Source organism: Lutra lutra, chromosome 11, assembly GCF_902655055.1.
Source record: "Lutra lutra chromosome 11, mLutLut1.2, whole genome shotgun sequence".
Lineage (NCBI taxonomy): Eukaryota > Metazoa > Chordata > Mammalia > Carnivora > Mustelidae > Lutra > Lutra lutra.
The window spans coordinates 80,229,040-80,244,437 of record NC_062288.1 but is presented as its reverse complement, the minus strand read 5'-3'; the positions used below and the strand labels follow the sequence as shown (position 1 = coordinate 80,244,437).

Below are 15,398 nucleotides of genomic sequence, written 5' to 3'. Positions count from 1 at the left end.
TCTTTTTACTGGTAGACTCTTGGAGATTTTTGTTGTTGTTGTTGTTCTTAATTTACCTTGTTCTTTCTGAATATACATCATCACAATTTTAGAACGTTTTCATCACAGTTGATACCCTTACTGTTGAAAGAAACTGAAAGCATGGAACCAAGTAAACTTCTGCCGTTAAGGTTTTCCCAGATGGGTTGATGCTAGTTTAACCACTTTTCACTGGTCTTCAATGATGCCAAGTAGTAGAAGAGGGAATTATTGAGCAGTCTTGGATAGTAAATGTTTGACGTTTTTGTTCCTCCTCTTGTTTTTAAAGATACTGTTTTCCCTTTGGACGACCTGAAGGTGCTCTCAAAGCTACGCTTTCATTACTTGAAAGGGTACGTTTGAACACTACTTTATAAATGCTATTTGCACGCGCAGTGGCTGTGTATTTTAGTGACTGAGCCAGCCAGATAGGCTCATTCCTCGCAAGGAGTGTGTCCTGTGGGGCTGTCTGCTTACATTTTATCACTTTCTCACCTACTCCTAACTACATTCCAATTCTCCTTACCTCCTATTTCCTCCTCCCCGCAGCTTTCCTGAAGCCCTCCCCTGCCATCCAAGGCTGAGTTGATGGCGTATTGGTAGTACCTATTTTCCCCACCTCTTTCTTTCCCTCATGAAATAGTCTTTTTTTTTCCAGTTAAGTATAATCATCTGTTTTTCAGACTTCACAGTTGTCTTTCATTACCCCCCTCACCCCCCCGACTTATTTGTCTGTCTACCTTCCCATCTCTCATACCTATAAAGGTTTATCACTTAACATGCCCAAACGTATCCTTCCTTCCATCCTAAATCAATCTCAGAATCCATTTCAACTTGTGTTACTTTAAATGGATTCATGAATTGTAGAAATTCGTTTTCCCTCAAAAAATAAATAGCACAAGGCTTTCCTATCCATGCTAAAATAATTTATTAATGAAAGTACATTCTCCACTCCTGTTTATGTAACAGACAAGGTTTGAAAGGGAAGTATCATTTTCATTTATTTATAGAACTATTCATATGCTAGTTGGAGCCTAACAGGTAAGTGATGTGGACAATTCCTGTTCCTTATAAACATTAAAAAAAAAAAATTCTAAGTATCATTTAAAGCTCATGATTTGATTATTCTGGTCTTGATTTTTTTTCTTAAGATGTTTGTTTATGTGATAGAGAGCAAGCACAAGTAGGGCGAACAGCAGGGAGAGGGAGAAGCAGACTCCTCGCCAAGCAGGGAGCCCAATGCAGGGCCTGATCCCAGGACCCAGGGATCACGACCTGAGTTGAAGGCAGATGCTTAACAACTGAGCCACCCAGGAGCCCCATCTGGTTCTGATTTATTGACTTCAAAGCACTTGGTCTTGTCCACTTTTCTGCCAAAGAAGTCTAGATATATTACATTATTTATTAGCATGTCTTCTAAAAGCAAAAAGAAAAGACATTTTTCAGTGATTTAAGGACTTGCAAGATGAAGGCGAGAACTGATGACCGTATACATTGATTGCATTTCTTTATCCCCGTCTTATCCTTGATTCCTATGCATCGTGTGATAGAACTATTATCGTAGTAATTACCTATTGTATTAGAATTTTTATAATAAAACTGCATGTAAACCAGGCTTGTCCAAAATATTCATTTCATCTAATCCGTTGAGGTATCAAGGAAAAGATGAAATCTTTACAGAGAGCTTTACTTTTGGAATGGCATCCCATCCTGGGTACCTAATGCAGCCTTCTGTGTGCTGGTTCTGTGTGCTGGTAGAGCTTCCCTCCTCCCCCAGCAAGGAACAGCTCATAATAGCGTAGATGCCCTCACGCACTGGTTCTGTGTGCTGGTTCTGTGTGCTGGTAGAGCTTCCCTCCTCCCCCAGCAAGGAACAGCTCATAATAGCGTAGATGCCCTCACGCACTGACAAGTGGCGGGATGAACAGTGACCTTTTTTCCAGTTATAGTCACTTATCATGTCTCTTGCTGAACTGAGAGAGAAATGGTAGGGCCATTTCTTCATTTTCACATCTCTGTACTTATTGACATCTTAGGAAAACAAAATCTACATGTGAATTCTTCATACTTATGCTTTGGAAGAATTGGAGGGGATACAGGAAACAAGCTATGTCTCCCTTTTTGCTTTTGCCAGCCCGTAATCTGTACTTTGCCAGGAAAGGGGGTACAATTCCCCCCAACTCCAAATTAAATATTTTGACCTGGGACTCACCTCTGCAACAGACATATACATTCTAATTTTAACAGCTATTTCTATTATTTAAAAGTGTGTCGGGTGTCTGCATGACTCTGTTGGTTTAGCATCTGACCCTTGATTTCCGCTCAGGGCATGATCTCAGGGTTGTGGGATGAAGCCCCACTTTGGGCTCCATATTGGAGCATGGAGCCTGCTTAAGATTCTTTCCCTCATCCCTCTCTCCCCCAACCCCCCCCCCCAATTTGTGCTCACACTCTCTCTCAAAAGAGTGAATGAATGAATGAATGCATGTCACCATGGGAAGGCCTAGTAGTAAAGTTCCTGGTTCTGTATATGGGACAAAATTAATTTTAAATTTAAGCTGTAGTAATGATCACATTAAAAATGATAGTACATTTAAAAACAAAAATAACAGTACATTAATGCTTGTTTGTTTTTTTTTTTTAAACTATGAGCAGAAGGGGTTTTTTGGGGTTTTTTTTTTGGTTTTTTGCCTATTAAGAATCTAAGGTACATTTCTTTTTTTTTTTTTATAAAGATTTTATTTATTTATTTGACAGAGAGAGATCACAAGTAGGCAGAGAGGCAGGCAGAGAGAGAGGGGGGAAGCAGGCTCCCTGCTGAGCAGAGAGCCTGATGTGGGGCTCGATTCCAGGACCCTGGAATCATGACCTGAGCCAAAAGCTGAGCCACCCAGGCGCCCCTAAGGTGCATTTCTAATTAAAGTGCCAAATATATGTAACTGTGTTAAAGATTTTTAATATGAGACTATGAAGAATAATTGAATTTAATGGCAAGCAAATTTTTAAGTGCTAAGGTTTGCTGTTTTGAAGAGGAAAGCTTGACTAACAAAATTAAAATGTGTTGTAAAGGATCACCAGTGCTTAAATGGTTGAGTAAATTTGAGATTGTAAAATCCTTAGAACCAAGGTTGATTGAAAGAGAATGAAATAATAAAGCATGAAATGGATGTTTTCATAATCTTTTGATGAATCTTTAAGTTAAAAAGACTAATAGAGTAGTAAGAATATTTACCGTTCTTGTCTTCTCTATATTCACATTTTGCCTTCTATTTTATAATTTGAATGTAAGTAAAGCCAGAAAAGCTGCATTAACTATATGGAAAAGATAGAGGTTAACTAGAACTGACTGTAAGCAGTTTTATCATTGAGAAAGTTTTGAGGAAAATTATCAGTGAATAATTATAAAAGTGCCTAAATACATTATGTTTTGAATTCTGGATGTAATTGTATTTTCCCCTTGGTAATAGTAATATGTCTAATGGGAAAAAAAAAAAAAACACCAAAAAACCAAATATATATTTAGGAACTCAACAGAAAATAATCTGTTGTTTTTTAATTTCCCAAAGTTTCTATGTATTTTAACATTTGATATTCCATTCATTTCATGAAAAGATTTTCTCCCCCTCAACAGATTAATTAAAGTTTAATTGTGAGAATTAGAGATCTTGATTTTTATATAGTTCAAAAACAGTGCTTATTCTTCATAGCATTTTGTTACTGTATTCATATATATTGCTCAAAAGATTTAAAGCTCTTAAATTAGGGATGTGCAAGACAAACTTTATTACTTGTCCCAAGGACTATAATCCTGATCTGAAACAGCTGCTCTAATGGTGTCATGGGCCCCTGGAGGAAAAGTGACAGTCATCACACTGAATGGTGGTTTGGCCTATGGGAGGTTTTGATGTGCATAAATGAGGCTTAGACAGGAGGATCCAAGATGGGAGGATTACATTCCCGGTTGTGAAGTGCCGACTCATTACTTTCCCCCAGTATTACCTAGGACCCCTTCCTCGTAATAGATCTAGGACAATTTGTGTGATTTGATTGTAGTATCTGTTTTTACGCAGTCTCCTTCTCTCCCCCTCTTTAGGTTTTAATGAAAGATATCGCTACTCCCATACCAGCAGAAGAGGTGAAAAAAGTGGTCAGAAAATGTCTCGAGAAAGCGGCCTTGATCAATTACACTAGACTCACAGAATATGCCAAAATAGAAGGTCAGTGCACTGAGCAATTGCCCAAGTGGCAGTGAGAGCCAACAATGCCTATTAACTGAATTTTCTGTGAGAAGTTCTTTGCTTTCCTGAGCAAACCTGTACCGTGGCAAAGGGAAATGTCTCATTAAAATCTCAGCTGGTGAACTGAAGAGCTTTTTCCTATTCATTGCTTTAATATGCCTCCTGGGACTCTGCTTGAATGAAAGACCCAGGATTCGTGCTTAAGTTGTCCTTTGTTCTTATTTTGAGTTTTCAAGGAACCAAAAGGTGTTTTCATGGGCTGTATTTTTTTATATTACCGTAAGTATGTCTAACATTTAAATTATGGGTAGTGTCTTCTTTCCTGATCAGTAACTGTATAGTGTTACATAATTTTATTTTCTGTTCAACACTCTCAGAGAAGGAGGAAACTTGATTATGGTGAGGGCCAAAATAAACTGATAGAAGTCCCTTCAACTTTTCATGTCTTGCAATATTAATGCACTTGAAAGATTAGACCTCTTGAGAGGACTGCACATTTTTTCTTCTTCCTTCCAGTTTCATTCATTAAGAATGCTGAAATTTAAGGTGGTTAGAAATAGCTAGATTGAAATTCGTGGCAAAATCCCAAATCAGCTTTATTCAACAATCCTTTAAAAATAGGAAGAGGCTCAAATATTTTGCTTTAATCATCATACAAATGGCTTCTGTAGTACATATAGCATTAACTTAGGAAAAAAGTTTATAGTGTTAAATACTTAATCTAAAAATAAAAGCAAATCCTCTATTAGAAAAATTTTAGTAACTTTAAAATTGTACTTAATTATAAATTTTTCAATTATTGACAGGATAGTTTTATCAAAATTGGGACAGTGCAAAAAAACTGATTATAATTGGCTGTGTTATTTCCTTTTTTCTCTCCAAATCTGATCAAGATTTCTAACAAGCATGCAATAACCAACCTCCTGAGTGATTAACAAAAAAGCCATCCCATCACTATAGCAACCAATATTATATCACAAGAGTAACAACATGAAACCTCCTTAGTTACCAGTTTAACATCATTAATTATGATATCACGTTGTGTTAAAGCAAAAGCAATGAATATTAGATCATTTGGGGAAAGTGGAAGATAAACAGATTGGTTTTCATATCTTGAATACTCATTCACACAATTTTTGCATTTGGAATATTTTGTGTTGTGAACATGGTTTGAAAGAATCAACACAAAAATAGACATATGAAAACCTTTCAAATTGGATAAAGGGAAAAAAGTTTGTGCATAATTGAATCAACACAATACTGTTTTACCCAAATGTTTAAACTCTATCCAAAAAACCCGGGAGAATCCTTTTGTTCTTAGCAGTCTATTCTGGTTAACATTTTTGACTGTTGTCTTGTCCAAGAATCCTGAAAAGATATGCAGAATATTTCTATTTTCTAGTCATAGTCCATTTTAACGTGGACAAATAAAATTATTTGTCACCACCATGGGTGGCTTTTTTTAATTAGGCTAGGCGAGTTAACACTGGTGGTCAAAAGACATAACTGTTCTTCTGGATCACATAAAAAAACAAGTCTGTGTTAGAGAATAGCCTATCATAGGACTAAATGGACAGTGGGCAGGGAGTTCTCCCACCTCTTTCCCTTCTGGAGTCCTCTGTCTCTTACTTCTAGTTGACTGTGAGAATATTCTAGAAAATGGATCCTAGAAACCTAATTGGGTGGGACTACTGAACAGTCTCCATTAAAAAAAAAAATGCATGTTTATTATATGAGAAAACTTCTATGCATGATCTTCCTTTCTTCTAACCCCCTTAAAAATAAATAAACTTAGTGTTTATGCTCCGGACCAAACCAGAAACAAACTCTTAAGTTAGAAATATAAAGTGGGCCACTTTTCTTTGCTTGATTGACTGCCTGCATTATGTGAGCAGCAAGCATAGAATCCGTTTTTCTCCTAAATTGTCTTTTCTTATGTTTTAGGCCCAGCAGAAAAGGAAGCAGGTAATGAATGTTTGTGCATGCACATGTCATGATTTCTGTTGTGGTGGCGTGATGTTTGATAGAGATGAGTAGCTGTCTGCTTTTCAGGGCTCCTGTTAGGCACTTTGGTTAAGTTACTGACAATACTTTGATTTTGTTGGAACTATTATTAATGCTTTGTAGGGAAAGTTCAGGCCGTTTATCTCCGTAAAAGTTCAGCGATATTCTTTACATAAATTCAAAGCACAAAACCTGAGGCTGTGTTGATGTTATACCTTATGTCTGAAGCATGGATACTAGTCTTAGTTGGAAGCTGTTGCCATATTTGGAGTGCTCTTACAACTAGAAAAGAAGACCATCTTTCCTTTATCACTCCTGAAAAATAACAGTAAAAAGCATAAATGCTATTAAATAAGAAGTAAGCCGCTCTTAACTCTCAAAGTTGCTCATGCGAGGAATGAACAGGGGTTCTGAAATCCCAGCCTCAGGCAGTTGCTAGGAAAGCCGTTCTTCTCTGGGTCTCTGAATCTGTAAAAGTTTTGTTACTTTTTTCTTATGCCACTTATCACCATTGTAATTAATTTAATTGCAGGTGCTGTTATCTGTTTATCCTACCTGTCTCTGCTTTAGCCCCTAGCAGGCAGGGTCCAGCTAGAACAGGTTCACTGTTGGGGCCCAGCACCCAGCCCCGCGCCGCTGACACCAAGTAGGCTCTCAGTGCTCTGGAGAGGGATGAGAGCTTAGCAAACCACAGGGCAAGAGACCAGGGATGAACCTGCCTAGTCCAAGTTCCCTTCCCTCTTTCAAACCCTGCATGGAGGGTCGTAGACCAGTTTGGCTTGTTTTTCACTGAAGTCTTCGACTGAAGACTATGTTTCCTAACTTTTTCAGTTGTGTTTCAGTATTTGACCCCAGAAAGTGTCAGGCACAAAAAGCTCTGAGCCAGGAGAAGGGGAAAGAACACACCGGCAGTGATCACGGAAGTGCCCTTTGGACACACCATCGCGTCTTTTGACAGCGCGTCGTAACAGACGCCATCCAGTGCTCTGTGACAAACTTTTTCACAGTCTCTCAGGGCATTTCACCCCTCACAGTGTTTCTGTCGTAAAGATAGTTTATATGTAGTTGACCCACAGTACGTCCAGAGTTGTTAAGGGCTTTCCCACTGATACAAAGTAAACAAGTAAGCCCGCCGAGACTTGGGTTGGGTGTCCTGATCCCCAGCCTACCGAGGCTGTGCTCCTTCCCCTGTGAGATGTGAAGGGGTCACAGAGCACCTTCACGAAGGACAGGCAAAGTTGCACACATTCCCATTAAAGAGAGGAAAGAATGGGAGAGTTGCTGTCTCCCACGTACCTCACTTCCAGACAGAAACCTTCCCTTCCCATGTATTTGACATTCATACTGCTGCTCAGTGGTACAGGCTGATGACTCTTGGAGAAACATTTTCCTTAAAATTAAGTGCTCACCGGGGCACCTGGCTCCCTCAGTCAGTGGAGCGTGGGAGGCTTCATGTTGGGGTTATGAGTACCGAGCCCCATGTTGGGGTAGAGATTACTTAAAAATCTTTAAAGGGTGCCTGGGTGGTGGAGTCAGTCAAGCGTCCGACTCTTGGTTTCGGCTGGGGTCATGATTGTAGGGTCACAAGATAGAGCCCCGGGTTGGGGTCCAAGCTCCGTGTACCGCCTGCTTAAAGATCTCTTTCCCTCTGCACGCCACTCCCCCACACAACTGCTCGCTTGCTTGCTCTTTCTTTCTCTCTCAGTGAAATCTTTTTAAAAGATCTTTAAAATTTTAATATAAAGAACTAGAAAAGAGGGAAAAAAATCAGTGTCGTCTAGGTGCTTTAAGTGGATTGAAGGGGAAAGCTAATCTCAGTTGAAGAATCTTCTGAAGTAACAGAGGAGAGATTTTGAAGAAATGTAGTTCTCTTTCCTTGGTTGCATTTGGTAGCAAGTTAACAGGGTTACCTAGTAAATGTTCTTGGAGGTACTTTTAAAAGTGACGAAAAATGAGAAAGTCGGTTACATGTGTAAGAGCTTGAATGCTTGATAAAACTTCCAAGTAGTATTCTCTTGGGCAATATGATCCTTTTCTTCAGTCAGTTTGTACCATCTAGAGAGGAGTCAAATTCTTCCCAAGATTTGTCATGATTTTGTCATCTATTGACTGCCTGTTCCCACAGAGGCTTTCTTCTTTACTCTGCTTCATTAGCTCCTTAAACAATTCTACAAAACAGACACTTTACAGAAGAGGTAACCGAGACTTCAGAAAAAAATCAGTAAGCTGCCCAAGGATGTGCCGTTGTTATTCAGTTCGGCAGACGTGGGATTTGCACCCCTGGATCTCCGTGTTCCTGGGTGCCCTGCCTCCGGGGCTGTCTGATTCCAAGTGCTGACCTCAACACCTCAGGCACATCGCAAGGGCCAAGGGGTCACTTTTGCCAAAAGTATAGATATTTATTTAAGGAGGGCAAACGCTTATTACCAAGAGCCGTTTTAAGCACTTTACATGTATGTATCCATTCACCCTTTCCAATAAATGTTTCTATTACTGCTTTTCCAGGAAACTGAAGCAGGGAGGTCACTAACCATCCGCCCAGAGACAGCTAGCTAGGAAGTTGGCAATCTACCTGTTGAGCTGTTGTCTTATTTTCCTGAGTCTCCCTCCCTCCCTCCCTTTTCTTGGCAACTTGGGTAGTTAAATTTGCACTTGATTAAGATACGTGGGCATTTGAAAGGAAGTCTGAAACCGTAGGGCCCATAGAATTATAATGAAAGCTATAGATGTAACTTAAAATTTTCTAGTAGTCACATTAAAGAGGTAAAAAAGAAACAGGAGAAATTAATTTTAATAATAGTTCATTTAACCTAATACATCCAAAATATTTAAAAATGTATTCAATATACAAAATTATTAATGAGATATTTTACGTTAGTTTTTCATACATCGTCTTCAAAGTCTGGTGTGTATTTTACTCTGCTAGCACATTTTATAGCCCCATTTCAAGTACTTGTTTACCTGTGGTTGGTGGCTGCTGAATTAATTGGGCAACACAGATCCTATTGTAAGGCTAAGAGTTGGACTCAAGAATCTGGATCTTTTTGTCCCCGCCCTGCCAACACACACAACATATCTCATAGTGTCAGATGTTGAAAGTGAATTAAAAAAGTGACCTCCCCTCTCCCCCAACCTGCAGCATCTCCCTCCCTTCCCTACTTTATTTTTCTCTCTGGCCCTTAGGATCGAACACATGGTATAGTTCATTCATCCTTCAATTGTCCTAGAATGTTGGCTCCACAAGGGCAGGACTTTTGTATTTCAATAACTGCTCTATCTCCTGTGCTGAAAACCGTGCCTGGCACGTATTTGGTACTCAATAAATATTTATTGAATAAATGAATGAGTTTATGGCAGAGAGTGATCAGGCTATTTATAGCAGAGAGAACATCTGTAAACTAGCAAACTGGCTTGCAAAAGGTCATTCAAATCAATCACTGAATAATTAACAATATAAAAGCAAAAACTAACCACTTAAAAATAATAAGATTGGAAAAATTAAACCCGGATTTCATGCTCTTATCATGGGCGGGGGACGGGGGGGGGGGGTCGTGCGGAGACTAAATCTGAATCACAGAACCCAGAGGTTATAGAGAACAATTGCATTAGCAGTTTTTAGCAGTCTAACCTGTTTCAGTTGTTTTTATAATTCAGCCTGATGCTCGGTTGGACTCTTAGTTCTCTTCCATCCTTGGGAATTCTTCACATTCTCCATCTGCAACACAAATTTGCATGATAAAGGGATTTTACAACTTTGTAATAAACGAAATAAAACAAATGCCCTCTTTCTTAATGTCTTCTTTCCTCAGGAATTCTTTGCATTTGTTTCATGAGAACAGATAGTTCATTTTGAGAACTTAAAATGTCTAGAAAGCATTTTTTTTTAATTTTAAGAAATGTTTGAGATTTACATGGCTGCAGAATCAGCTAGTTTTCTTCCTTGATTTAATTTTATCACTACTGTTTATGTAATGGTAAGATCCTTTTTACAGTATTTATAATATGGGGTTCAAAATGTACTGAAACTTCATTTTCCTAATTGTGTCTCCTTTTTCTTTTTTTTAATTGTATGCCTTGTTGATGCAAAGTAGCTCCTTTTAAAGGAGAATCAATTCCTTAATTCAAGGGATTTCTTATAGACCAGAACAGCAATAATACATCTAATAACAGTCCCTGCTTTCTTCTGAAAACTATGCACCGTATGAGGACTTACGATAAAAGAGAGAGACGGCTCCTACAGCTTGCCTTGACCTGAAATCTTTTGCATGGATTTGGGAGTTAGACTTCTGGTGAATCTCAAAACATGGAGGTACCCTAAACAAAAGGTAGCATGGAATGAACAGGCAAAGTCTTTGTACACTGAGGATCTGTCTGGGCCCTTTGGTTGCCAGGTTTCCAGGTCTAACCCCCAAGTGCTCTCATTTTCAAAGTCTCTGTTGAACAGGTAGAGATGCTTTCCCAGAGGGCCACACTGCTTGCTTTCTTTGAGAGAAGTTGCACTTTGGCAGTCCTTACGTCATTAGGATGTGTTTGCCATCAGGTGGCATTTTAATTTAGCACTCCATTGTCAGAGTGTAACGATAAATAATAAAATCTGTTGTATAGCAGTGAGTAGATAAAAAACTGCACAGTGATGAGGATATTTTTTGTTAGTGAATAATTTCTTACTAATATTTTTAGAATGACCCTTTTCTCTCATAAAAATTGTATGTGTTATAAATTTGATTTAAAATTTTTTTGAGTAGTCTATGTTACAATGAATTCAGGTTACTAATGTCTAAGTAATAGACCTGCAATTTTGCACTCCCATTAGAATTGATGATACTTGGATGGAGGTAATTTGCATATTGGAAGAAACAGACCTCTCAGGTTTAAAACTAGAAGGCAAAATGGAAGATTTAAAGAATTTCTTTGCAGCCTTTTTAGACAGCTTTGCTTGGACAGTGGGACTTTGACATGAAAGTAAAACCTCTATGACCGTTTCTGCTTCTAAGTCACCTGATGATTTAGAGACAAATTGATAAATGTAATTTCTGGCTGTGAGAGAGAATGACTTATTGTTATCTTTAATTTTTTTTTAGAAAATCATAACTCTATAAAGGGCTTTTAGTTTATAAAACAATATGTGTATATTGGGGTGCCCAGGTGGCTCAGTTGTTAAGCCACCACCTTCAGCTCAGGTCATGATCCCAGGGTCCTGGGATCAGAGCCCTGCATCAGGCTCCCTCCTTAGTGGGGAGGCTTTTTCCCCATCTCCCACAAGCACTCCCCATGCTTGTGTTCCCTCTCTAACTCACTTTCTCTGTCAAATAAATAAATAAAACCTTTAAAAAAAAACCATTATGTGTAAATAGAATAAAAACTTGCTTGAGCTGCATCATCTGGATAGGGATCAAATTAAAATTTTTTTTTGTCCTATATGCAAAGAAAAACTGGATATTTTTCAGATGATCAGTGGATGCTTTAAATTACCTGAGAAGATAAATTTTTTTTCTGACAGCCATAAATTACTTTTATTCCATCATCTAATATGCAATTGAAATGTTTGTTTTAAACTATCTTTTTCTCATCAATATATTGAGTTAAATGTCTTTCACACCACTCCCTTGCTACAACAGTAGCCTTAGTTTATATAATGTATATACCAGAGAGTATTACAACCATATGCTCTTTTATGTACTCTGTGAGTGATGGGAATTTGCTCTGGCCATTTCCACAGCTGATCTGGAATGAATGAGCAATTATAGTATGTTTGTTTGTTTCGGCTCTTTTCCTCACCACCTCACACAAGATGGCAAGCCCCACTGTATAATTTGTGTTCACACCAATTAGTTAGCTCATGATAATGTCGACAGATTAATTCCTATGAATCAGGAGATGTTGTTGGGACATAATAAACAGGAGTTGCAGGGACTATTGACTAGAAGAGTCAAGGAAGACATTGGCTTCCATCCGACAGGGCTTTGGAGCTGTGTGTGTACCTTCGTTTAGCTCAACGCAGACTTCAGACACAGGAAGTGTGTTGTGCAGGTGTACATTCGCTCTCTACACACACGGGTAACCAATGACAGGACAAGTCAAGTGAGGCCATAGGAGCACCCGGGATACCAGTGGCAGCATGATACTTATGCTGGGAACAGTCTCGGGGCCACTGCACTCTCTACCCTCAGCTCCAGTGACCGAAGGATGAGGAGGAGTCTCAGCTCCAGACAAACCATAGAGATGTTTAAGGACGCTGAGCACCCTCACCTCTGTAATTGGTTCTAAATCTGCATTTCATTACCATCCTTCCTGATTTACCTGAGTTTAATTGTGAGGAGGCATAAGTATTTGTCACTCAATTAAAAACAGCTGCTGCTGCCTCTGGTTTGGGCTTTCCATACCTCATGTCGGCATTAATGTTGCCAGCACTGGAGGTCCCAGGGTGTTCTGTGACCTCAAGTAGTGCCACCTTTCCTTGACTCACAGTCTCTGTCATGAGTCGTCTGCCCTTTCCTTCTTTATTTTTGTAGTGTGAGTTGTAATAGATGAGGACCGTCTCCATCAGGGATGGTCATAGCTAGTCCCATATTCAAAATGAACCTGGATGCAATCTTGATTGATGTTCTCTTTCCAAATCCAGCTCTTACAGGAACTTGATCTTAAGTACTTAAGCTCTTGGTCTTAAATAAGTTTAGGGTATTCAAGAGCAGTCCCTTCCTTTCCACCTTGGAAACACAGTAAGCCTCAGCTCTGTAGCTCTGCACCTATGAACTTTTCAGCATCGCCACTTACCTGTGTCTCCTGTTCTCCAGCATCAAGGGATGAGGTATCTTCTTCAAGGCTGACTCATCCATCTGTGATACTGATCTCAACTGCACCTACTCCTTTCTGGATGGAATTTACTTTATCGTGTATCTCTTTCTCCTGTTCCTCCATCTTTCTACATATTTCCTTTCCATCTATAACCCTGGTGTCTCCCTAAATAAAGCTGCCTTACCCTGACCTCTCCACTGCCTTCCATCTGCCATCCAAAGAGCAGCATATACTCCATTTTATTTTCCTCACCTTCACTGTGCTTGTCTGCCTAAAGGAGTTTGGTTTCCAATCTCACCAGTCTGTCTCATGGGGAGTTACACTAGCTAGAAGTATACCTGAGCAGAGTAAATGGGGCATTGCCTTGAGACAATCAATTCCTTTCCTTTTGCCTTTGGAGTTGGTAGCAGGGGCTGGTATCTGTGGCATTATCAAGACTGGGCCCAGCTTTGCTGTCATGAGATGAAAACTGGAAAGGGCCTCACCACTCTCAGGCAGTCACACCTTCCTTCCTCTGCATCCCAACCTCTAACCTAATGAATTACAACCTAAGGGGTCTCTTGGTCAAGTGCTGCAGCTTTGAATCTAACAGATTAACAATGAATCCCTATCCTTAGGAGTTGCCAAATGGGTTAGTAGCAAAAGGGAATTATCCATATTGGTTCTGTACTCTGGGATCCTGTGCTCCAATGCTGATCTTTCTCTGTCCTTAAAGGACACAGGCAAGCTCCCACCCACCATCTCATCCTGAGTTTCTCCAAATGGCCCTGAGCTCTCAGGTCAAAATAATTAGACTCCTGGGGCGCCTGGGTGGCTCAGTGGGTTAAGCCGCTGCCTTCGGCTCAGGTCATGATCTCAGGGTCCTGGGATCGAGCCCCGCATCAGGCTCTCTGCTCAGCAGGGAGCCTGCTTCCTCCTCTCTCTCTGCCTGCCTCTCTGCCTGCTTGTGATCTCTCTCTGTCAAATAAATAAATAAAATCTTTTTAAAAAAAAATAATTAGACTCCTGAGGAGTACAGCCCCTATAAAAGACCTATGATATCTATCATCTAGAACTTATTATCCTTAGGAGTGAAAATTTAAATTAAGCATAATACATATTCAGGGACATGTAGGAAGAGTCTAGCAATATGATGCATGGACCAGAAGTCATGAAAAACCAAATGGAAATATTAGGTATGAAAGTAATAAGTGGTTGTAAGAAACATTGGATACAGGATGAATACAGCTGAAGAACTTATTAGTCATCTGGGAGATCAGAGTGAAGGTAGCAGGAAAGGCAAAAAGGTATAGACAGTATAAAAGGGAAGCTAAGTGATGTGGAGAATAGAAACAGTAAGATCGGCTTTCATCAGCATAAGAAAAAATTCAGGTAAATAGAGTATGAAAGAAAAATAACAAGAGATATGAGATGTAGAAAATAATGGAAGAGTATTATGAACAAAAACAAAAATCGAGAATTTAGATGAAATTGATACATTTCTTGAAAAACTGTCGGTGTGATCAACACAAGAAATGAAACTCAGGCCAATCAGTTTTAAAGAAATTTAAATAGTTGTCAGAACCCTGCCATTCTGAAATCTGTAAGCCTGGTTGGTTTTGGAGGTGAGTTCTACCAAATTTTTAAGGAACAGATCCTATCCAAAATAAGTTCAATGATATGGAAAATGAGTGAAAGCTGTCCAGTTCATTTCATCAAGCAAATACAGTCTTAATTCCCAAACCTGATAAAGGGAGTTGAACAAAGGAAGATTAATATAAGCCCATTTCATTGTGAGCATATGTGCAAAATCACTAAGTAAAAGCTCACAAAAATCCAACAGTGTATTGGGAAAATAATCAATGGGGTTTATCCCAGGAATATAAAAGGGGTTCAACATCAGGAAACTAACAAACTAAAAGCAAAACTCCTATCTCAAGAGATGTTAAAAAAAAAAAGTATGTGAAACAGTTCAGTGCTAACATGATTAAAATTACATTATTAGCATCCTAGAATTCCTTAACTTTATTAAGACCATATAAAAAAAAACCTAAAGCAAATATTTTACATAGTGAAGAAAGTTTAGAGGCATTCCCACTAGGATTAGGGATGAGTACTTACAGAATCATTGCCACAACACTGAGAGTCTTGGACAACATTAAAGAAATGAAAAAAGTAATTCCAAAGAATGGGAAGAGGAGATAAAGCTATCATTGCAGATGGAAGAAAAAAAAAAAAAGCCCATCATTGCAGATGAAATGATCATCTCTCTAGAAAATCCAACAGGATCTACATAGAACCTTTTATATATTTTTTTTAAGATTGATTGATTGATTGATTGATTGATTGATTTGACAGACAGAG

General features: G+C 39.0%; 1 protein-coding gene across 19 annotated transcripts in view; it reads left to right on the top strand.

The window, feature by feature from the left end:
* The window catches only part of CADPS2 (calcium dependent secretion activator 2), a 536,067-nt gene that overhangs the window by 417,923 nt on the left and 102,746 nt on the right, over positions 1–15,398 (top strand). For 12 of the 19 annotated variants that reach the window (XM_047694444.1, XM_047694446.1, XM_047694448.1 and 9 more), the window contains 3 exons: positions 308–371; positions 4,112–4,235; positions 6,201–6,221. In XM_047694444.1, the coding sequence (XP_047550400.1) occupies positions 308–371; positions 4,112–4,235; positions 6,201–6,221 (209 nt within the window). The remainder of the gene's footprint in view (positions 1–307; positions 372–4,111; positions 4,236–6,200; positions 6,222–15,398) is intronic. The other 7 variants (XM_047694449.1, XM_047694450.1, XM_047694445.1 and 4 more) reach the window with 1 other exon arrangement.